Source organism: Eretmochelys imbricata, chromosome 15 (assembly GCF_965152235.1).
Source record: "Eretmochelys imbricata isolate rEreImb1 chromosome 15, rEreImb1.hap1, whole genome shotgun sequence".
Lineage (NCBI taxonomy): Eukaryota > Metazoa > Chordata > Testudines > Cheloniidae > Eretmochelys > Eretmochelys imbricata.
This window is the reverse complement of record NC_135586.1, coordinates 6875230-6899187: the sequence shown is the minus strand read 5'-3', so window position 1 is coordinate 6899187 and position 23958 is coordinate 6875230. Positions and strand designations below refer to the sequence as shown.

General features: G+C 45.3%; 1 protein-coding gene across 1 annotated transcript in view; it reads left to right on the top strand.

The window, feature by feature from the left end:
• Positions 1 to 23556, top strand: part of TBX5 (T-box transcription factor 5) — a 48109-nt gene extending 24553 nt beyond the window's left edge. The window contains exons 8-9 of the mRNA XM_077835020.1: positions 12677 to 12903; positions 22976 to 23556. Of these exons, the coding sequence (XP_077691146.1) occupies positions 12677 to 12903; positions 22976 to 23556 (808 nt within the window). The remainder of the gene's footprint in view (positions 1 to 12676; positions 12904 to 22975) is intronic.
• Positions 23557 to 23958: the final 402 nt, after the last annotated feature.

Here is a 23958-nt window from a genome sequence, read left to right as displayed (position 1 = left end):
CATGTGTCTTGAATTACACAGTCTCTGGCAGGGTGACCTCTTCAGGTCAGGTGAGACTTATGCTGGTGGTGCCATTACAGTGTGTTCTGTGCTGCCAATATCAACCTTTCCCTGGTAAAAGATGCAGGACAGGCATCTGAAAACCACTGCAGTCCTTGGAGACCTGGAGACTTTAGGGAGTCCAGGATACCAGGAGAGGAATGGGGGCTGATGGAAATGCAGTGGCAGAATGTGCGCACTTGGGCGGGAGTGGGGTCATGCACTACATTCCAAAGCGAATAATAGACCAAGATCCATGGGAATATGGAGCAGGGGCTCTGTAGATCTCAGGCTCTTTGTAGAGAGCTCCTCCCACCAAATCTAGACTCCCCAAACAGCTCCCCCACCTACACCATGGTACAAGCTAAGCCTAGCTTCATTTACCACTACTTCCTGCTCCACAGCTGCCTGTGTTTTGCTGAGCCCCCATCTACAGTGGTGATTGTAAAGTCTACAGCAGAATCATGCTCCTCTGAGCAGCATTAATAGCCAAGGTTATTTTGGTGCAAATTCACCATTTGGGGAAAGGAATATGCCCATACCATGGGACTTGTCCCCCCAACTCCACTCCCAATTGCCTGGGCGTGCACTTTTTCTAACCAGCCTTTCAGCCACATGGATGTTTTAGCAGAGAGGGGAACGGTCAGTTATGTAGAACATATATGAGTTTGAGAGAACATCCCCCTAGCTGCCTTCCTCTCTGCATGGCATCGCCATGGGTTTGGTCTCCTCCACATACACAGCTGAAGTGAGCATATAGGCCTGTCCAAGTAAAAGACTTCAGTCAACTGGGTGATCAAGGCAATACCTTTCAACATCAGGTAATTCATAGGCAAAGAATAGACTAGGTCTGCAGTGAGATCCAAATTCTAGTTAATGCAGGCCTCCAACAGAGGTTTATCTTCCCCTCCATTAGCAACAGGACTATTCATGCTCATGTCAGTTGCTATATACTTTAGGAATACATACCTTGTGAGCTTTAGTTTGTGAGATCAAACAAACTGAGATCTATTACTTTCATAGAAAGAAAAAGAATGTGTATTTCTATCCATCTCCTTGTTTGCCTGTTGTGTTCATGTTGAAATTCAAAACCAATTCAGATGAAAGTATGTCATTTTAATGCTTGGAAATTTTAGGCAAATTATTTCTCACATTCATACCTCAGACAGTGGGGGATTGTTGGGGCATATTTCACCCTAGATCTTGGTCTACAACTCTCTAATAGTGCCCATGAGAATTAAGCCTGGAGATCACATGCAGAATGTTCTGCATTGATCCACAGAGGATGAAATTAAAGCAGGGATCTGCACTGTGTATTCCAGAGGAGAATTTTGTCCTTAAACTTCTCCACGCAGGAGCCAATGGAGATGTATTAATAAACCATATCTATGGAGTGATTTTGGAGGGATGGGGCATTGTCTAGAGAGTTCAGATTTGTGTACCTGCAGCTAATAGAATAGAGGGTCGGAAAAGAGTTGGTGACTTTTACTGTTCTTCAGCCCCGAACACTCAAAATGAGAGGCATCTTAAAAGAAACTGAATCTCTTGCTGAGCACCTGCAGCTCCTGTTAACTTCAACTGATGTCACAGGTGTTCAGCACTTCTGAAAAATCCAAGTCCTAATTACCATTCAAACTAATTCAGTAGTTTTGAGTTTCACATTTGGGAAGCTCTTGTTTATGAAAAATTATATGAAAGCAATGCTCTGAATGACTTAAATGGCTATCACTGGCCTTTATAATGTGTGACAAAGTTCTAGAATGGGGTATACAACAACAGAAGAGGCTTGGTGTTATATAGGGGTCTCTCTCTAATGGAGATAAAGGGTCATTTTTTGCTTTCAGTAGCATAAATCCAGAGTAACTGCATTGGCTTCAAAGGCATTGTTTTGATATATGTTGGTGTTACCAAAAGCAGAATCTGGTCCAACATCTGCTATCATGGCAGTGTCTAGATTTTACCTTTTGAGAACAGTTTACAGAACTAAATGGGGAGACGCCCCTTGGTTTGTGCAGTAGGATGATCAACATGGATCAAGAGTTAGTGCCAGGATTCCACAGCTGAGACATGCATGTCAGTGTGTGTTTGTGTTGGTGCTGGTGGAATTTTTGGGTGAATCTGAGGACTCACCAAGGTGTGTCCACGCAGGAGGACATGCTAACATCAAATCTGTTTGCTAGATCCATAATACCGGATGCAACTGGGGTTTGTTCCATTGCAAGTTACTGCTATCATTTTACCATTGCAACTCTATATGCATTTTCATTTCCCCATGCTCTGGCTCAATGAAATCTCAGCAGCTCCATGTGTCACCTTAGACACTTCCTAAGAGAAAATGCTAACCCCTAGTGTGGGGGCTATCACCCCTGGTGGGGAGATGTTGCTCAGTCCCTATTCTGCCAATAGACTCCAATAGAAGGTTGCCTGCAGAAGGACTGAGTGCAAACCCAGGGCCTGATGCATATAGTTCATTGAAATCAATGGGATTTGGATCAGGTCCAGATTAAGACTAAGGTATTGGCCCATGAGTACCACTCCAACAGGCTCTGCAGATACTGGACTAAGTGTCAGTCAAATCTCTATTAGGGAGGCATAATATTGCTTCTGCTTCCTTCATTGCTCTGGTGCTCAGTTACAGGGCAGCCATCCAACAAGACAATATCTCTAGAAGATCCTCACAATTAAACACTAATAAACACAGACATCAAAATTCCAGGGTACCTTCCTATTCCCCTGCCCCTCCCCATACTCACATTCAGCAACAGTTAAGACTAGATATTTAACCTGAGAACATTAGCTCTAAAGAGTTTGCATCAGGCATAAGTGTAACCATTTGAGTAGGGGGCATGCCCCCTACATCCCAGCTTTTTGCTATTCTATTGATCCCTCACCTTACTATAGCTCTAGGTCTCCTGTAGTCTCAATTCTGATGCAGTATGGCTGCTCTTATGAACCAGAGCAATGGTTCATCTAGCCCAGAGTCCAGTCTTCTGACTCTGGCCAATGCCAGTTGCTTCAGAGGGAATGAACAGAACAGGCAATCAAGTGATCCATCCTCAGTCACCCACTCCAAGCTTCTGGTAAAGGGTGGCTAGGCTCCCCCCCCAGAACCCTCCTCCATCAGGCTGCACTTCTGGTATCAGGTGTTGTGTGTGGAAGTGTTAGGTGCTAAACTACTACCTGCACCAATCCAAACTGGTCTTGTTAAATCACCTCTCAAGCTGGGGGTGGGGTGGAGATGGGATATTGGATAGCGATGTGGAGAGGGCAGCTGTGGGGATGGAATAGTGCAGCCCTACCAAGTCTGACTTTTGGCTCATTCCATTACGTAACCCACCTACTTTCCTGCTTTCCATGGCACTGGCCTGCTGGCTCAGGGAGGGGGGATTTTCTAAGAGATCAGGGAGTCATTTGGCGAGGGAAGGCAATGTGTCAGTTTTTCCTCGGACTTCTCTCAGAATGTAGATTAACTAAATTCAGGATCCCAGGAGATTCTCCCAAGAATGCTTCTAAGACACCTGTTTTTAGTTACACAGATAACTACACACACACAATGCAAATATTAAAATGATGCAAATTTACACTCCAGGCTTTCTTGTTGGGGGCTGGTAGGTCAATGAATTTCCTCTTCCTTTCTGCATCAGTTGTGTCTAACATCCATTCCTCTCCTGACCCCTGTTCTGAGCAATAAACAAAAAATTGGCCTAAAATCAAACACTTTTGTGCCAAATATGCACATCTGCACTTAGATCCATCCCCAGTTTTGATTCTGCAGCCATAGAGGGGGCATCATACTGAGGAGCTGGTAAACATAAGCCCTCTCGGCTTAAATTAGATGACCAGGTAAGAGTTAAAGATCCCATGATTCATCAAAAAGATAAAGGATAACCTCAGTGTCCTGGCCAACCTTCCCTTTCAATAAAACCATTCCCGATTGTCCAAGGCTGCATGTGAGTGATAAGTCAGTGGATATTAACTGTTGGGTTTGCAGTTAGCTATTGCACTCATCTTATTTACCTTAGTAACATGACTTGTCAGACTGGATCAGACCCAAGGTCCATCTAGCCCAGTATTCTGTCTCTGATGTTGGCCAGTACCAGATGTTTTGGAGGAAAGTGTAAATCTCACAGTAGATCTGGAATAATCTGCCCCCACATAGGTCTTGTCCGGAACTCTATTAGAGATTGGTTTAAGCCCTGAAGCATGAGGTTTTAATCTCCCTTCCAAAGTTTTGTTTAACAAATTAGGATAACTCTGGATAGTCTTGATATTTGTTGCCTGCCTTGGGGCACCTTGTAAAACTAAGTTTTACTTAATGACATGCCAGTTGCTTTCCTTCATATGAGTGTGGCATGAACCTCACTGCAGTCAGCAAAGTGGCATGACACTCACATGGTGAGGTTTCATGAGAATTCAATTTCCATTTGCAAAAATCAAGTGAAGCTGTTTGACTTTCAGTGCTGCAAACTCTGCCGGAGAGCTGAAAATCAAGTTGTGCTCCTTGTGCCATCTAAACTTTCAACAGCAAAACTTCTGGGCTTCCTCCCCGCAATGCAAAATGACCTTAAAGCTACTGTAAAGCTGTAACAGGATTCTTCCAGCATTGGGGAATCTTGGACTTAGCATAGTGGCTGTATCTGGTTTGGCTGGGGAAAGGGAGCTGGAGCGGGGACAAGAGCTTGATGCGCTCTGTTAATTTCCAGTGAGTGGAACATTCTTTAGGGACCATTCCAGCTGGAGTAAGCTAGAGCAGTCCTATGGCTGCTCTAACTTGCACCAGAGGCTAGTTTGGCCCTCCAGATGGCTTAGGATAAATGGAAGCATAAACACAGTCTTTGCCTCTTCCCTGCTCCACTGGAGCATGGAAGAGGTTTGTGGCCTCTAAGCCAGACTTTCAAATATGGCAGCGTCCAACTGTGTGTGTGTGTGTATCCATGCCGTCTTCAGTGGAGGTGCATAAGATTGGTAGAGAGTCAGTGGAAGGAGTATATACACACCATTTAAATCTCACTTAACCCCTATTTTGCAGGTTTGGGTGATGCCTACACCTTAGACTGGTCTTCTGTACAGCCATGAATTTCATCCACTGATTTGTACGTGCATGCACATCCTGAAATCAGTTTGCCTGTGCACATTGGATCTGTCATGCATAGTGCTAGCCAGGTGTGTGCAACACACACACATGCAGGAAAACCTGGCCCTTTGCAAACACAACCTAGCTGGCAATTCTCCGATGAGGCAGGAGGCACATTGGAATGCAGCCTAGTCCCCTATAGCTGCATTGGCTTTGCACTGAGGGCATAAGTGGTTTGCTAGTAAAATAAGCAGATACAATTCAGAGACACTCCGAGCAGGGATGTAGAGCAAAGAGATATGATTTTTACAGAACCATTTTTCTGACTCTCAAAGAAGGCGATTATAGTCTCTGACTGAGTCCTTTTGCCCTCCCTGTCTGGTTTGCTCAGTTCTCTATTTACCCCTTCTTTTAAGTGCCTTCCTTGTTAAAATTCTAAATCCTTCCAAGGCCAATTATCTACTTTGCTGATAATTTTACCCTCCAGACAAAATTTCCACTGATAACTGAAATTCACAGATAGGCAAGAAAGAAACATGTTGCCTGAGAACTCAGAGTCCCATCTGAATGCGTACAAAACATGTTGTAGTGAATGCTACACGAAGCACGTATTTACAGCTCGGCTAAAACAGTCAGCACCAGCATCCACAGAACTAGAGCTGCCGATACTTAGGCGGCAGCATTCATAAAGCTTGACATTTTGGAATCTGTGTCTACGGTCATGAAATAATCGTCATCAGACCCGCTTCCCACCCCATAATTTCTTGCAACTATGAAAGTTTTCATAGATAAAAATAGAAGAATGCTTAAAAACAATCAATATGATCTCTCACTGATAAAAAGTCAAATTCTGCCCAGTTTATTGATAATCAATGAAACCAATATGGGCTTGTGAACTTCACCAGCACTTTGAACTTAAAAAGCGTGGTGAGAAGAGTGGACTTACCACTGATGCACCTGCTTGTGGCTACGGCTGGGGAAGTGCCTCTTTCAGCTCTAGAAAAAAGAAAAGGACTACTAGTGGCACCTTAGAGACTAACCAATTTATTTGAGCATAAGCTTTCGTGAGCTACAGCTCACTTCATCAGATGCTCAAATAAATTGGTTAGTCTCCAAGGTGCCACTAGTACTCCTTTTCTTTTTGCAAATACAGACTAACACGGCTGCTACTCTGAAACCTTTCCGCTCTAGAGCACTCGGCTGATAGGTTGCTCAGGTCGTCTCTCGGCTCAGCCCTCCAGCCTGGTCACATTTTAGTTCCACCCTTTCTGGGGTAACAATGTCCACAGACAATCCAATGTCCTTAGGAAAGGTCTTCAGCTCTGGGCCTGACACCACCTTCTCCAGGGGTGAACAGGAGAGCCCAGGCCCTCTCATGACACTGGTTTCCAGTCCAGGACCTTACCAGCAACCAACATCTGCTCAGTCAGACTCTGTGCTGCTGCTTTCCAGGCCTTCTTTCTACCATAGCCTGGCAACTGGCCTTTCCCACAGCTTTTCTCAGTTAGTCCTTCGGTCAGGGTCAGGACTCCCTGCTGGATTCCCCCAACCAAATCCCAAACCAAAAGTGCAAATTTAACCCAACTTCTGCCCTCCTCAGGTTTGACTTCTCACATTTCCCTTACTCAGCTGAACACCTCCTAGGAAGTCTAGTCCAGTCCTTTTATCCAGGACCCTCAGCACCAGAGCTTGCTCCAGGCCAGAGGCTGCTCCATGTCTCTCCTGTCCAATGTATCTGCTTAGGAGAGGATCTCAGGGCTAACTGTCCCCCTGGGCTTCCTCCTTGACACTCCCAGCCCCTCATTTTCCCACTTTCTAGTCCTAAAGCATGACTAGAACATTCTTTCCTACAGCACCCTTCTCAGCCAGACTTCCCTTCTTTATAGTCACCACCCAGCTTCTTCCCCAGCGGGACTTCATCTTTAATTAAGCTGCGCCCTCCCTCCAGGTGCAGCCAGGTAGCATAATTGGCCCCTCAGGCCCACATTAACCCTTTCATTGCCCATACAGCCTTTGCTGAACAGGCTATGAAGCTAGAGTTGAGTCTGTTGCTCAAAACATATTGCTTAAAGCTAGCCAGATAAAATTCCTAGTGATGTCGATGGGCACAGTGATGTCGATTGGTTCCTCTGAGCATGCAATAGATTTTACTAGAAATGGGCAAATGATTAATCCCAGATCATTTATTTCCCGCTCTCTATGTCCCCCAAATTTCTCTTCTTCATGAGATGAACAGCTAGTGATTTCTCTGACTCTTTGTAAGTCCTGTGGGTTGTTGCTGAGCAGTTTGCGGTAAGGATTTGGTATTTAAAAGATGAAGCAGTGGGAGCAAAAGACCTATCTGGCTTTAAGATTAAACTCGATCAGTTTATGGAGGAGATGGTATGATGGGATAACATGATTTTGGTAATTAATTGATCTTTAAATATTCATGGTAAATAGGCCCAATGGCTTGTGATGGGATGTTAAGATGGGGTGGGATCTGAGTTACTATAGAAAATGCTTTCCTGGGTATCTGGCTGGTGAATCTTGCCCATATGCTCGGGGTTTAGCTGAACGCCATATTTGGGGTCGGGAAGGAATTTTCCTCCAGGGCAGTCTGGAAGAGGCCCTGGAGGTTTTTCGCCTTCCTCTGTAGCATGGGGCACGGGTCACTTGCTGGAGGATTCTCTGCTCCTTGAAGTCTTTAAACCATGATTTGAGGACTTCAGTAGCTCAGACACAGGTGAGAAGTTTTTCGCAGGAGTGGGTGGGTGAGATTCTGTGGCCTGCGTTGTGCAGGAGGTCAGACTAGATGATCATAATGGTCCCTTCTGACCTTAGTATCTATGAATCTACGAGCTGATTTGACAGGGCACATATGACATGTGGGGAGTTCCCCACTCTGCACCCTCTGCACTTAGCCACCACATAGCGGAGCTGCTTTCTAGTACCGCTAGCCAGGCTGTACAGAGACATTCCGGAGCCCCATCTCCAGCAGCTGCTTTTGGTGCCGCTGTCTGGCAGGCAGAAGTCACTCCAGGAATCCCCCATCCTTTGACCTCCCTGTTGCTGCTGATCAGGTGCATGGAAAAGGACCTCTTCCCCCTGCCTCCCCTCTTTTCTCTTTCCTTCCCCCCGCCCCCCCATCAAGAGGACAGATTTTAAAACAGCTGTGTAGGGTTTTAGCCATGCATCTCCCATTGGCTTTCATAGAATCTCAGGGTTGGAAGGGACCTCAGGAGGTCATCTAGTCCAACCCCCTGCTCAAAGCAGGACTAATCCCCAAGTTTTGCCCCAGATCCCTAAATGGCCCCCTTAAGGATTGAACGCACAACCCTGGGTTTAGCAGGCCAATGCTCAAACCACTGAGCTATCCCTCCCCCTGGAGAGACAGGGAGGCGTTGTGTTTAGGGCAGTAGACTCAGGGCTCATCTCCACTGAAAAGTTAAAACAGCATAGCTACGTCTCTCCGGGGTGTGAAAAAGCGATACAGTTAAGCCGGTCTAACCCCTGGTGTAGACAGCACTAGGTCGATGGAATAGTTCTTCTCGGGGAGATGGATTCCCCACACCAAGGGGAGAACCCCTCCCATCAGCACAGGCAGTGTCTACACTGAAGCTCTGCAGCACAACTGTGCGCTGTAGCAGTTTAAGTAGAGACGTAGCCTGAGACCCAGCAGAACCAGGCTAGGTTCCTGCGTCTGCCAGAAGCTTCCTGTGTGATCTCGAGCAAGTCATTTAACCTCTCTGGGTCTCAGTTCCCCCCCAGTAAAATGGTAATAAAACAAAATAATACTGTCTTCTAGCTACCTCTTGCTTGTTCAGACTGTAAACTCTTTGGGGCAGGGACTGCCTCTCCCTATGTGTATGTACAATGCCTAGAAAATGGGGCCCTGACCTCAGTTGGGGCCCCTTGGTTCTACTGCAAAACAGTAATAAAATACAGTAACTGAACATTTACCTTTCGTCCTTTCGAATGCTCTAAATAGCTTCCCTCCTTGTAAATTCTTTCCTAAACCAGCCTTTTTATATACAATGTTTAATGTGAAAAAAAGTCCTACATTAACATTGTAATATAAAAGTAGAGCCCTGGCTTTCTGGCTGTATGACAACAGTATCCCCTTGCCGCTCAGAAGGCCGAACACACTCGCCAGTAGCATGCAGCCTTTCACGTTCCCCTGTCCCCCTTCATGCAGTTATTTTTGAAAAGCAAAAGTCCTATGCCTGGGCAATCTTTCTGCGCCAGCAATAAGTAAAACCTTTTGTTCCATTAAACCTTTGGCCTATGATTACAATTGGCTATTTTTGGAGCAGTCACTTTTCGGCACTGAAAAATGTCTAATGCATTTTTAAAGACCAAGGGGGCAATCTCAGATGATAAATGTTCACAGTACATATCAAGTGTGCTCTGCAAACATTAATAAATGTTTCAAGACGACTGCTGCTTTAGATGGTGCCAGAGAAATCTCTTTGTGAGAATTTAGACACCGCAGGGAAGACCAAGATATAAATTTGTAGATGTCTGTCTGGACAGATGGATAGATAGATGAGCAAGTTGGAAGAAGGACATTTTATATAGAGCTGGTCAGAAAACAGGGGTTTTTCCCCATGGGAAATTTTGAGGTTTTGGCAAAAAATCAAAATAATGTATATTTGAGCTGAAAACCGAAACATTTCTGTTCTGACAAATGCCACTGAGGTGTCGCATAGGAGTTGTACTTTGAGTTCTTTCGACAGGCCAGCTTCCCTGGCCAGACTACATTTCCTCTGGGTCTCCTCTCTCTGTAAAGGGAGCTGGTGCCTCATGGAAATGGCATGGCCATTCTGCATCTTCAGGAAATAAAGTCTGAGTGGGGAGCCCAACCCATAGAGGAGAATAGGAGCATGAGATACCCAAATTACAACTCCCATCAGGCACCGTGGTGGAAAGTCTGAATAACAACATCCTGATTTTCAGACATTTGGTTTTTCTTAACAAAACAAGACAAAAATCAACACTTTCTGCTGAAAGCAGACACTTTGGCAACAAAATTCATTTAGTCAAACCCCCAGTTTTCCATCAAAAAACAGATGTGACACAAAATTTTTGACCGGCCCTAATTTTCCATCACTTCCTCTCGAAGGTAGCGGTCTGTATTGTGTGTGTGTGTATATGTAACTTCTGTGTGAGTGTGAGTTGTGCCTGTGAATAGAGAGGGATGATCCATTCCTACACAAACTTACCTACTCTCTCATAATGTGCTGGGGACAAACACAATGGAAAGTCACCCCTGTGTTCCCTAAAGCAGCCAGAGAGAGGGAAATGAAGCAATGTTGCGTTGTCCCCCCCGCTCCAAGCCTAGGGGAGCCCCTCCCTCCATATGACCATGCACAATGGAGGCTCTCAGGGTATGTTGGGGCACAGGGAAAAGGGACTGGGGATCAGGCACTATATGCACCATACTTTCCTCTGGATTCAAGGAGAAAGGCAAGGGAGAGTTAAAGTGTAAACTCCTCTTCGGCCTGCCGAGAGGGGATAGAACACTGATGTAGCATTGGGAGCCACACTGCCAGTGGGTCGAGCCCACTCCACACTGGCAATCTGTGTAATCACCAGATGGCTTCCCGCTGTGAGGGGTCTCTCGCACGATGCAGGCACACTCAGCTGCTGGCTGCTTAGACTCTGGAGGATCCATCTTGTCATGTAACTAATAAATAGAGTTCTGAACTACACGTTATATCCCTGGTCTCACTCTGATTCCTGGAGGCTGCAGCATACACAGGAGGAAAACACTCTTGGCTGCTGACTGTGCTCGAGAGGACGATATAACCTGGAGTTGGGGATCCCTCAGCTCCATGATGTTTGAGGGCCATGGCCTCTGGACCTTCCCTCTCCAGAAGGCAAAACCCTTCCCCTGACAAGAACCTGCACAAGTTAATGCCCACAGGAGTGGAAGATGCATCTCTGAGCCCCTAGCAATACTCAATGGCCATTGGCTTCCCTGGGAGGGAAAGGTGCTGCAACATCGGGCCAGTGCATTCATACCACTCCCTTTCCCACTTTCTTATCCTGTACAGCCTGGGTCCCAGGCATGTGAGAGGGGCCTCTGGCCTTCAAGCCCTTCCCAGCAGCAAAGCTGGGCTCCTACTATCCCTTCCCATGGGCTTACTCAGGGGAAGGGACCCCACCTTTGCAATACTCTCTGCTTGGCAGACGACCAGAGCCCAACATTTGGCCGGCTCCAGGGCACGACGTGAGACACGTTTGTTTGGCGTTGAGCTCTCGATTGACTTTTTCCTCCCCATGACAGCGTGGCTGCTAATGTTTCTGGCAGCAGCAGACGCAGCGGTTTGGAGGAACGCTGGCTGCTGCAGGGAGTTTTCTATAATTGGCTTTGTTAAGTTTTGTAAATAAGCTTCTAGTTGCCACAGCAATGGGTTCTCTCTAAGGGGCCTGATCCTGCATAGGGCTCCATCCTGCAACCAGAAGTCCCTTTCCTCACACAAGATGTCCCACTGATGCCCCAAGTCCCACGGATGTGTTTGCAGGATCAGGCCCAGACTCCAGCTCGCAGACCTTAGTCACACGAGTAATCTCCATGTACACATCAGAGGTGGATACAGGAAGGACTGGGAGACTGAAGACCTGTGTTCTATTCTGGGCTCTGCTACTTACCTGCAGGGTGAACTTAAGTAATTCACTTCACCACTCTGAGTCTCAGTTTCCCCTTCCACTCTGTGTCTGCCCTATCTATTTTGATTGTAAATTCTTTGAGTAAGGGACTGCCTCTCATGATGTGGCAATTAAAGCCTCCTGTGCCCTCACAGACAGACAATGTGGCCCTGAACTTGGCTGAGGTCTCTGGATGTGGATGTTATACCAGTAACGCAGTGGGTGTAGTTGAACTCAGTGGAGCTGCTCAGTTTCCCAGAGGGTAATAATCATGCCAACTCACATTTCTAAAGTGCTTTGCGAACCATGGATGAAAATGACTATATGGTCTTGTCCACCGTGAGGTTTTTAGCTAGCAGTGTAGCTACAATGATGCTTCAAACCAGGTTAGCTGCAAGGTAGCAAGTCCCAGTTTACACTGGTGCAGCCTGTTTGCACCGGGGGTTTGTGTTGGTTCAGCTACACTGTTTTGCCCCCAGTCTGAGGCAGGCCTCCGTGCTCAGATAGATTATTTATAATTGATTATTTATTTATGGTAGCATCACTGTATGCTGCATGCTTTCTAGACACACTCTGCTCTGAGATCACAATCTGAGGACAGACAAACCTGCGAAGGTTGGTGGAAAGGAACAGAAACAGCAATAGGCACACAATATATAATTTACATCCAAGTCAGCTTGATTCCCCATAAACAGCATGGCAGAAGTAGGTCTGGTGATTATTATACATATATAATAGCAGTCACAGTGGGAGAGGTACATGTTTAAAGAGACCTAGAGGGAAGAAAAATAAGCGTTGCTCTGGCCCCCTGTAGCTTGTTGTATCGATAAAGTGCGCATAAGGCGTTGATTCTTGGGGAGGTGGTTCTATTGGAAGTTGGAGCAAATGGACAATACTAATGTGCTGCATTTTTTCACCTGTGTTTTTCAGTAAAGAGTACCCAGTGGTTCCTAGGAGTACGGTGAGACAAAAAGTGGCCTCTAATCACAGCCCTTTCAGTGGTGAGACCAGGGTTCTCTCGGCCTCCTCCAACCTAGCATCCCAGTATCAGTGCGAGAACGGGGTGTCTAGCACCTCCCAGGACCTGCTACCGCCTGCCAACCCGTACCCGATCTCCCAGGAGCACAGCCAGATCTACCACTGCACCAAGAGAAAAGGTCAGGCCCTGGCAACTTCCCCTTATCTCGCTCATTGGTTCCCCATGCAAAAATGGATGTCAAACCCATTTGGCATTCCTCACCAATACCTGATTTCCCCAGCCATGGTTTAAAGTTAAGTCCTTTGGATGGGCAAAGGCTTGCTATTGTCAGCGTCGCCTGCGTTACATGCATTGGGCCAGATCCCCCGATGTTGTAAATCACTGCAGTGCCGCTGACTTCAGGAGCGATGCTGAATTGCACTGGCTGACGAGCTGCCTTGCCGCTCGATTCAACTCGGTTAGGAAAGAGTGCTCAGATGAAACACAGCTACAAGTCGAATCCACATCCAGAAAGATAGCCAGTGACTGAGATAAAGAGAACTTATCCGTCTCTATAGCCTCTGAGAAGGTCTACGGGTTAATCTAAACATGCACACACCTAGATATTCTGGGTTTCAGGTGGTGTTTGCTGAATACAGTCTTATATTTGGGTGCAGCCTGCATGGGGCCTATGCTCCTTTTATGTCTTTGGTCCAGTGAATAGGGAACTGGACTGGGAATCAGGAGACCTGAGTTCTTTGCCACTGACTGCTGTGCGACCTAAGCCCAGTCCTGCCAAAGCTTTACTGGGAACCCCGTATTCAGACTGAGGAGCAATTACAGAAATGAGTAATCCCGCTGACATCAATGGGACTGCTTTTGTGAATAGCTGTGCACCAGCAGGAGTAAGGCATATGTAGTCAGTGGGGAAAAACTTGCAAGACTGAGCCATGCCAGAGGGGAAAAAATAGTGACCCCCCTAGCACTGATTCCTCAGGCATAAGGCTGCTATAGGTCATTTTTAGTAGCATTATGGTAACACCTAGCAGGTCCAGCTGAGATCATGCATCCTTTTAGCTGCTGCACATACATGCAGTAAGACGTGGTGAATGCCTGGAGGATCTTATAATCTAAGCAGAGCCAAAGTCACATGCAGCAAGTCAATGGAAGAGTCAGGAACAGAAGCCAAGACTCCTAGATCATGAGTCAGCACCCTGTCCGGGAGACCATCTCCCTTCATAGCCAGACTTTGCCCCTTCAGCTCACTTAGTGGTGAGAAAGCTGCCACCCTTTCCCTCCCTTAGTTCGAGCCCTGCCTCCGGTGCATCTGAGCTCCGCTACATTGCACAACTAGCTTAACCTTTGCCAGACCCTCTTCCCCCGTGCTCTGTTTTTAAAACAAGAAAGCCTGAACAACAACAAACACTCATGGCAATCTTTGACTGCTGTGTGTCCCGGCCACACAAAGCAATTCATCATCAGCCTCCACATTGTAAAGTGATAAGGAATCAACAGAGGTTTCCTTCCAGTTTTGGGATTCCCGCTAAGTGGTGGCTCCATGGGTGGTTTCCCTCAATCCCCCAATTATCTCACTTCCTCTTATTGTCACAGAAGAGAAGATATCTCCTCAGGAATAAGTTCACCAACCCCTTTCGGCAGGCATGGCCCTGTGAAAGTGCAGGGGACTGGCAAAGGGAGCCCTCGTCTGGGCCGCTGCTGTCTCCTCGCTATCTCTCCAATGGCTTGAGTGGCACAAGCAGTTAAGGGCCTTTTATGAAAGCCGCCAAATGCTTTAATCAAAGAGTGGCAGTGTCCTGTCAGATACCACCGGCTTCTTCCGTGAGCCCAGAACTGTACCTCTCAGGAGCCTGAATCTCTGCCTTCCTTTCTGTGCTCCCCCCCACCCCATGCATCTAATAAATCGAAAACAGCCACCAGGGCTTAAAGAAAAGAAACAAGAAGTTAATGGGAAACAGAGAGAGCGAACATAGCTGCCAAGTGGCTCTTTGCAAAGTGAGATTAATTAAAAAGAAAAGTAACGAAGGATGAGCAAGCCAGTTGGGATAAATCAGAACCTGACCCAAGCTTTCACCTGAATCTCAGGCTGCATTTGTCACGGGCCACTTTCTTCTAACACTGAAACAAGGAACTTTATTAGAATAAGGAAAACAGTATCCCCCTAACATGTTCTCTCTCTTCACTTCACTGTACTTTCCTGGATCCAACTCCTACCTGGCTTCCTGCTACAGTTTTAAGAATACAGTGCACATCACTTCATATCTTCCCCTCCCCACTCACTTAATCTTCTTTATAAATAACTTTTAATGAGCTTTAATACTTTACAAAAATATAAACTCCGCAGATTCATTATTAACCCAGCTCTGCTCAGCTTCTGGTCTTGAGGAGGGTTTTCTTCAACTGATTTACCTGGATCATCAAATGTGCAGAGGCGTTAACTCCTGTACGCTAGCTAGTCTCAATAGAAATATCACCTTTCAGCAAGGCTGTGCAGTGGGTACTAAGGTTACTGGGATCACAGGGCAATCCAGCTGGGTTCAGAACTAGCTGACTGGCCACTGTCAGAAGACAGGATACTGGCTAGATGGACCCTTGGTCTGACCCAATAGGGACATTCTTCTGTTCTTAAGCTGCTGCCTGTATGTTTCTGTGCTAAACACTTTGATCAGCCTCTACCATGAAGACTGTCAGGGTGTAACTGCAACAGCTAGTCATGTCCAGTTTTTTTCCTTATCCATTTATATCAGGACTGGGTTTCTTGATTTACGCTTGAGTAAGTTTTGGTCTGTATGCCAACGGCTAAAGAAGAAATCCTGAGGCATTTCACACCTCCTGGCCTCTCAACCACTTGCTAGGACAAAGATTTGCCTCTGTGGTTAATAGCATTGTTCTTATCTGTTGAGCAAAGATGGACTTACCCTGGTGACTGATATGGGGGTTCTCCTGTAGATGAACAGCTGGGCTAATGTGGGATCCTATTGCTGTAGAATTCTCTTAACAATCTATGCTCCTCAGAGACCTCAGAGTCCTTCCTCTCGCGGGTGATGAGCGCTGGAAGTACTAGGAAGACATATTTTATCCCAAAAGCTTAGACTTCAGAGCTGGGTCCCATTGAGACAAGTTCTTTCAGAATGCCAAAATGAGAAAAAAATGCCTTTTAATATTTCTATGGCCCATTAACTTGTGCGTCTATTCAGAAATAGAATTTCTACAAACGTAGAAAAATAACCAGTGGTTCCCAGGTATGTAGGTGCCTTTTTGTCACATAGGTCAGGTGCTATTTTTTTCCAAGCCCTTCTGGATAATGGTGTAGGTACAAGGGGTTCTTTGACTTGTGTTTTTCTGGTTACCCCAGGACTCTACCTTGTTGTTAAGCACCTGCCCTACTCAGGGCCTCTACACCAGCATTTGGACCATCTCCTAGCATTTTGTGAAGTTCCTTAGGTACCCTTTCTAATACAACATCCTGCAAAGACTGAAGGACTAGAGTACATGTGCCATAGATAATCAGACCATCAGCTTTGACGAGTTCTCATCTTATTCCATAGGAGTCACATGCTGGGTGAGGGTGCCCTGCCAAGTAACTGGTCTGACTGGTCATCCATATAAAATTGGATACATTTTATAGTTGTTTATCAGTGCTAGTAGTTCTAAATTTCAGTGGTGAGCCTGACAGACCGTTCAAAAGGGCACCTACATGAGCTTCTATATCATACCAAGCCTCTGGAAAACCTGGGTGATCCATGGCACTCTTAAATATGGTGCCAGCCACAACAAGGGGCTTTGTTGGGGCAGTATTCCGAATAAACCTAAATCTTAAAAAATATAGGTACCATCTTAGGAGGTATGACTAAGTTTTTACTGTTTTTAATAGCATGAGTGGCTTGCAGCCTGTTATAAGTTTTATATAGATAAGACCCTGCAAATATCTTGTGGCCCTCTTTGCGTGTACATACACTCAACAAACAATCTCTCTAGTTGGGCATACTTGATCTCAGCATCTGAAAGTCATCTGGAATAATATGCTACAGGCTTCCAGTCATCTTGGTGTAACTGAGACCTTTGTTGTTTGTGTCTTCTGAAACTGCGATAGACTTGAAATGCTCATAAAATGGCAGCACTAGAGATGAGATCAACAGAGTTTAGTTACTTCAGCGCATTCCTGTGCTTTATCCACACAGAGTCTGTTTAAAGTAGTTCAGAAAGAGAATGGTTTTTAGATGACAGGTTTGCTACTTTTAGCTCCAAATTGTTGCACCCACGAAGTTGGAGACGATGCCGTCCACGGTGGAAAGAATATGACTTTCTCTCCTTACTGCTTCACCAAGCCTCATGAGGTCTTCACAGATATGGAAATCCCCGTTTTTTCTCGTAACAGGCACCATTAAGGCACATGCCTCTGTCGATTCAGAATTGCACTGTCACACCGTTCTTATTCATCCTACCTCTTTCTTCCTTCACTCTGGGAAGCAGCAGGATTGTTGTCCTCTCTGCATGCTGGACAAATTAGCTACAGTCCTGTTTTTCAATAGAATCCGCACAAGTTTAAATCCTTAAATCCTTTAAGGCCTTTTTTTTTTTTTTTGCCATTTTTTTTGCCCCATGCCAGCTTCTGTGAGTTTTAGGAGGCCCAATTCAGTGGCTGTTTTTCAGTTTAAGGGGTTACTTAAGGTTATCCTATTAACACCAAAGGCACCAAGTGCATACTCCCTGCCCTTGTAGCAAATAGGGGCTTCGAACTGACCCTGTGAATTTGTCTGTCTCCATAGGATATTGAACCCTATGGTCCAAAGATAGTTAAGTTAAAAAAAAGAGGTTGTTCACCCAAAACCTACCTGGCAGTAAAGTTGCAAGGCCAGAGTCACCCTTGTGTTTCATAGTTTACAATCTTTTACAACCCTGGGATGCTCCAGCTTTGGGCTCTCTCCTTCAAAGTCTCCATACAAACTGCAGCCATCTCTCCTCGGAATCTATTTTAAGTTTAACAGAAGCATTGCAGATCTTGAAATTGTTGGACCAGTGGAGCGACGCGGATTTATAGGAGCGGAGAAATTGGCTCTAAGTCCATTTGTGAGCCCTTTCTTTGGACCCATTCCCCAGGATACAGGCATCACTCACCCTTGCTTAGGCCATTTTTTAAATGGTCCTTCCCTTTTCCTCACAGGAATTTTTTTCTTTGCTACTTCTCGTCGGCCTTAGAATTTTGGCTTGTTATTTAAATCCAGGGAGCGTAAACTAGATTGGGTAGAATAAGAATAACAAAAAGCATTCAAGCCTTCAGCATAAACTCAAATTGAGCCTACCTGCACTTTTTTTTTTTTTGAGCCTGATGAATGTGGACAAACTTTTTCTAAAAACAAAAACAGGGCCCAATTCTTTGTTGCCTTGAGTCTAGTGGACCGGATCCTCAATGACTTGAAAGTAGGAACCCTGAGGATTTGACCCACAAGATACAAAACCACTCATATAGTTTACATTTTTGTACCTGATTCTGGATGGGACCAGTGGTAGAAATGTGCAAATTCCATTTAAAAAACTCTTCTTGTGGTATTTACGACCCAGCTGGAAGTCGTAAATATGAAAATCTTGGGTCCAATTATGCTCAAGTCCTTTCAATAAAAAGAGCACCAAATTCCTTGCGAGGAAGCCAGTTCTCACGAAGTTTCCAGCTAATTTAGCAGTCTCCGTTTTGCTTGGATATACTTTGGAGAAGCTTTGCCCAAACTTTGGCTGCTTCTCCACACTCAGCAGAACCTTTAGTCCTTTGAGGTTTGCCTATCGTAATAGACTGATCTTGTGAGATGATTAGCACCCTCAGTTCCCATTGATGGTAGCCAGAGGTCAGGGTGCTTGTCACCTTGCAGGACTGGGCCCTGCAAGAATGAATACATTAGAAAGCTATCAGGTTATTAACATCAAGGAAAAATCACACAAGACCAGTTCCTCAGTTGCTGTATTTCGGCCCACTTCCACTGAAGATAATGATCAAGATTATCTGCTATGTTCACTTTAGGCTGGGAAGTGGGGGAGCTGTCTGGATAAGGATTATGGCCCTTGGATTCTGTGTCCTGGCCCCCAAACAGTTTAGAGCTGTCTTGGGGTTGCTCTAAACTGCGTTAGATAGCAATGGCTTCGTAGGATCCATTTGCCAGCTGTAGGGAGGGAGGCACAGGAATCTGATCTGTCAGCTCTGTGCCTGCTCAGGACTCCATGCCAGGTATACTCCCAGCTGGAGAGCTCTGGGAAGACTGGAAAGGGAGAAGAGCAGACCAGAGAATCTGGCTCCATGGAATTTTGCCAGTTTACCCCAGCTGAGGAACTGGCTTCCGCACTGCACAACGGCATCTATTTTCAAGACGAACCTGGCATTTTATTCCTTACCGAAGAACTTGTTCAGAGGATGAGAATGGGAGGGGTTGGGAAGATGGACCAAAGAGCAGACCGAGAGCAGTTGCGATAAACTATAGAATTCTTTTTGGGGGGCTGGTATCATACTTTGGGGGAAATTGAAGTGTGGAAGTAGAGAGCCTGTTCCTCAACTGATGTCAAGCAGTGTAGCTCCAGAGGATTCATAGGCACTATGCCAGCTTACATCAGCTGAGGATCTGACCTATACCATCCTGATTTTACAAAATGAAAGTCAGGTTTATTTTTTCTCTGCACCTGACAGTAAATCTGGAAAAGGTCTATAACTTGGAGAGGTTTGCCTGGTTATGCTGTGGCAGGGAGAAGAATGTCCTGACTAAATGGAAAAATCAACAACCTAGGGTTGTAACTCAAGCAAATTCTTAGTACAATGAAAAAACGCAAAGTTCAACTATTTTTTAAAAGGAAAATAAACAGTAAAACCCAGGGCTGGTGTTTCCCAGTGCCAGCAGAGCATGGCTGGGGCTGTGTTACAGTTTAATGCTGAAAAATTTGTTAGCAGAACAATGCTTCATTTTACAAGACATTTTTCAGCCCTAGTGTTCTTATTATTCAGTAGCGGCTCTTGGGACCGGAATTCTGAAATATTCAGGAGGGTTAGACAGGATGTTACTCTAAAGCCACCTCCTGATAAAGGCCCAGATTCAGCAAAGCACAAAAGCATGTGCTTAGTTTTAAGCTTGTGCTTAAATCTCATTGACTTCAAAAGGACTTAAATTTATCTGCTTTGCTGAATTAGGGCTATCATGTCCATGATTCCCTGACACTATCCACTGATTGTCAGTGTAAGCTATCTAGATCTGTATCTATAACTAGAGATTCAGATTTCTGATGTTTGCTTAAAATGTGGATTTCAGTGTTGTAAGATGGGATCGCAATCCTCCAGAAATGAATTTGGCCCCAAGTATATGAATTTGGATATACAGGCAATTGTATGCAAAGTTAAGCACCCCAATTTTCAAAGCAGTAAGCTATGGGCAGGCCTGTAAAAGTGTGTTTCAGTGGTTGCACCAATGAGATCCTACATTTGCATGTTTTCCACATGTCCCCATTTTTCTCTGTGGGCTGGGAACTGCAGCAAAAGAACATCTGACACAATGCAGCATGGCCAGGGACTCCCATGATGCACTGCGGTGGCCCAGCAAGAGGGGAGCCCAAGGTGCATCATGGGAGATGTAGTCTGACAGCACATGCAAATGATAGGATTTGCAGGCACCCAGGGTGCACAGGGATTTTTGCAGGCCCATTATGTGTAGACTTGTATTTGCAGTAGCGCGCACGCTTGCAGAGAGGATAGTTGCACATACATTTTGAAGGTAATATGTGTGCACACATATTTTAGTTGGTACTTGCATCTTTGCATGTTCACTCTTCACTACAACTGGTCTGATAATGTCCATTTCTGCCCCTTCCCTTCCCCCCATCCCCATGAAAATTTTGACTTTTTGGCAAAAAAAAAAAAATCCAACCCCCAAATTTTTAGGCCAAAAACTGAACATTTTTATTTGAAAAAATGCTGCTGTAGTTCCTCCTGGGAGTTGCAGTTTGAGGGCCTCATGCCCTGATTTCTCCTCTATGGAACTGGATATCAGGCCAGCTTACAACTCCCATGATGCACCACGGTCTCCCCTTCCTGCTGGGCCACTGCAGTGGATCAAGGGAGTCTCTGGCCACCCTATATCATGGGAAATGTAGTCTTGCTGTGTAACCCAGGCTATAGAAGAAAATAGGATCCTGAGGAACACAAAATACAACTCCTGTGAGGCACTGTGGGGACAATTCCAAGTAGAATCTTTTCAATTTTGAGCCAAAAACTGCAAACTTTTCTACTCTGAGGTGTTTCATTTTTCAATGAGAATTCAATTTTTGTGTGTGAAAAACAGAAACTTTTCACAAACAAACCTTTGACAGAAAACTGGGTTTTTAATAAACTATTTAGATGGCAAGTTTTTGACCAGCCTTCATGTTTGCATCCTTCTCTGAAAACTCAGCTTCAGAAGTCCACTTTTCTAGATATTTTCTAGACTTTACTTAAAGCATGGTGGGTTCTCCATCACTTGAAGTCTTTAATTCAAACAAAATTATTAGGGGACTGGAACACCTGATTTATGAGGAGAGGCTGAGGGAACTTGGATTGTTTAGTCTGCAGAAGAGAAGAATGAGGGGGGATTTGATAGCTGCTTTCAACTACCTGAAAGGGGGTTCCAAAGAGGATGAATCTAGACTGTTCTCAGTGGTAGCTGATGACAGAACAAGGAGTAATGGTCTCAGTTGCAGTGGGGGAGGGTTAGGTTGGATATGAGGAAAAACTTTTTCACTCATAGGAGGGTGGTGAAACACTGGAATGCGTTACCTAGGGAGGTGGTGGAATCTTCTTCCTTAGAAGTTTTTAAGGTCAGGCTTGACAAAGCCCTGGCTGGGATGATTTAGTTGGGGATTGGTCCTGCTTTGAGCAGGGGGTTGGACCAGATGACCTCCTGAGGTCCCTTCCAACCCTGATATTCTATGATTATATGAATTCAAGAATGGATGTCTTTCCCAAAGAGATGCTATAGCTCAACTATAGCTCACACAGACATTATGGGCTTGATGCAACAATTACTAAGTGAGGTTCTATAACCTGCATTACGCAGGTAGTCATGCTAGAACACAGTCTACATCATCACAGTGGTCCCATCTGGTATTAAAAATACGGGTGAAATCCTCTCTGATAGAAAGCAATGGGAATTTTGCCACTGGTTTCAGTGGAGCCAGGATTTCAATCTATGACTTAATACATATTTATTTCTTTAGTATTCCTCCTGAGATTTGCATCTCAGCTGTTTCTCTTATTCCTCTTGCTGCAATTAATTCAGCCACTGATGCTGCAGAAACCAAAGACAGCTTTTGCTTTTGTCACACTTGATTTAGGGGTGTAAGCCCTGAAATTGGATGTTTCCGATCAGGCAACAGTAATATAATCCAGGGTGGATTTATGGTAAGATCCATATTTATAGCTGAAGTATATCATTATGTATTATTTGGATTACAATAGCACCCAGAGGCTCCAGCTATGATCAGAAGTCCATTGTGCTAGGCACTGTATATACACATAGCAATAGAGCAGGTCTCTGGATCAAAGGGCTTGCAGTCTAAACAGAGAAGGCAGAGAAAAGGTGGGAAGGGAAACAGAGGCACAGATGTCTCATGACTTACCAAGGGTCACACAAGGGATCAGGGGCAGAGCCAAGTGATACAAGCCAGGTCTCCCAGTCCTAGGCTAATAAATTATCCACTGGACCATACTGTCTCTCATCGCATACCTACACATAAACTCGAACTCTAACAATGAAAATTTTAAATTGCTACTGTCCATTTCCCATGCTCATTTCTAAAGGATTTTGCTGAGACTAAGGTTAAGGTGAACTGTAAGCACTTCATGTGGAAAACCTAACATAGCAAAGAATTTTGTTACATGTTGCTAAATTCTGTCCTGGCTGTTCTCTGGTTATCTTGTAGTCTGTTTTCCTTTCTAGAATACAAAGTAGGCATCTGGGAGGTCTGGAGATCTGGGGCCAAATGCTATTCCTGGTTTTACCAATGTAAATCTGGATCATCTCCATGGAATAGCTCCAGCTTTACAGCTGTGCATCTTGAGAGCAGAATTTGACCCAGCTGTGTGTAACCGTGGGCAAGTCACCTTGCTGTGCCTCAGTTTCTCCTCTGAAAAAATGGGGATAATGATGATACTGACCCATCCTTGCAAAACAATTTAAGATCCTAGGATGGGAGGCTCAACACAGGGCAATGTGTTCTTATTTATAACTAAGCATTTTATTTCTCAGCAGATGAGGAATGTTCCACCACTGAGCATCCATACAAGAAACCCTACATGGAAACCTCACCGGCAGATGAGGATCCCTTCTACAGGTCCAGTTACTCCCAGCAGCAAGGACTGAATACCTCATACAGGACTGAATCTGCCCAGCGCCAAGCTTGTATGTATGCCAGCTCTGCTCCCACCACGGACCCCGTGCCCAGCCTGGAAGACATTAGCTGTAATACGTGGCCTACCGTGCCGTCTTACAGCAGTTGCACAGTGACTGCAATGCAGCCTATGGACAGATTACCCTACCAGCATTTCTCTGCCCATTTCACCTCTGGTCCTCTTATGCCCCGTCTCACTGGTGTGGCCAATCACACATCACCACAAATAGGGGACACACACAGCATGTTCCAGCACCAAACATCTGTCTCTCACCAGCCCATCATCCGGCAGTGTGGACCTCAAACGGGCATCCAGTCTCCTCCCAGCATACAGCCAGCAGAATTCCTTTATTCCCATGGGGTGCCCAGAACCCTTTCACCTCACCAGTACCACTCTGTTCATGGGGTGGGCATGGTGCCAGAGTGGAGTGAGAACAGCTAACAAGGCAATAAGGGAAATGCAAGAAATCTAGCCATGAAAAATTGAAAACAAACAAGCAAACAAGAATATTTTGCAAGACTCCTTTAACTGAATGTTCACAGTTAGCACTCAAGAGATGGACACTGATCCGATCAGCTGTTTGAAACCACAGATTAAATAGTAATTCATTGTGACTTTTTTCTATTATTTTGTTCCAAAAGAAAATCGACAAAACAGCACACTTCTCCCCCCCCCCCCCGGCCATTCCCTTCCCCAGACACACTCGCACAACTTTTGTGTTATTTCTGCACAAAACTTGTGCCCTCATTCCTTCCGTTCTTCTGGTTTTCAAGTGAACACACAACTCCTGCTGCCTTTAACACAATCAGAGTGCTTGGACGAAAACAACTAGGATGTTACTTT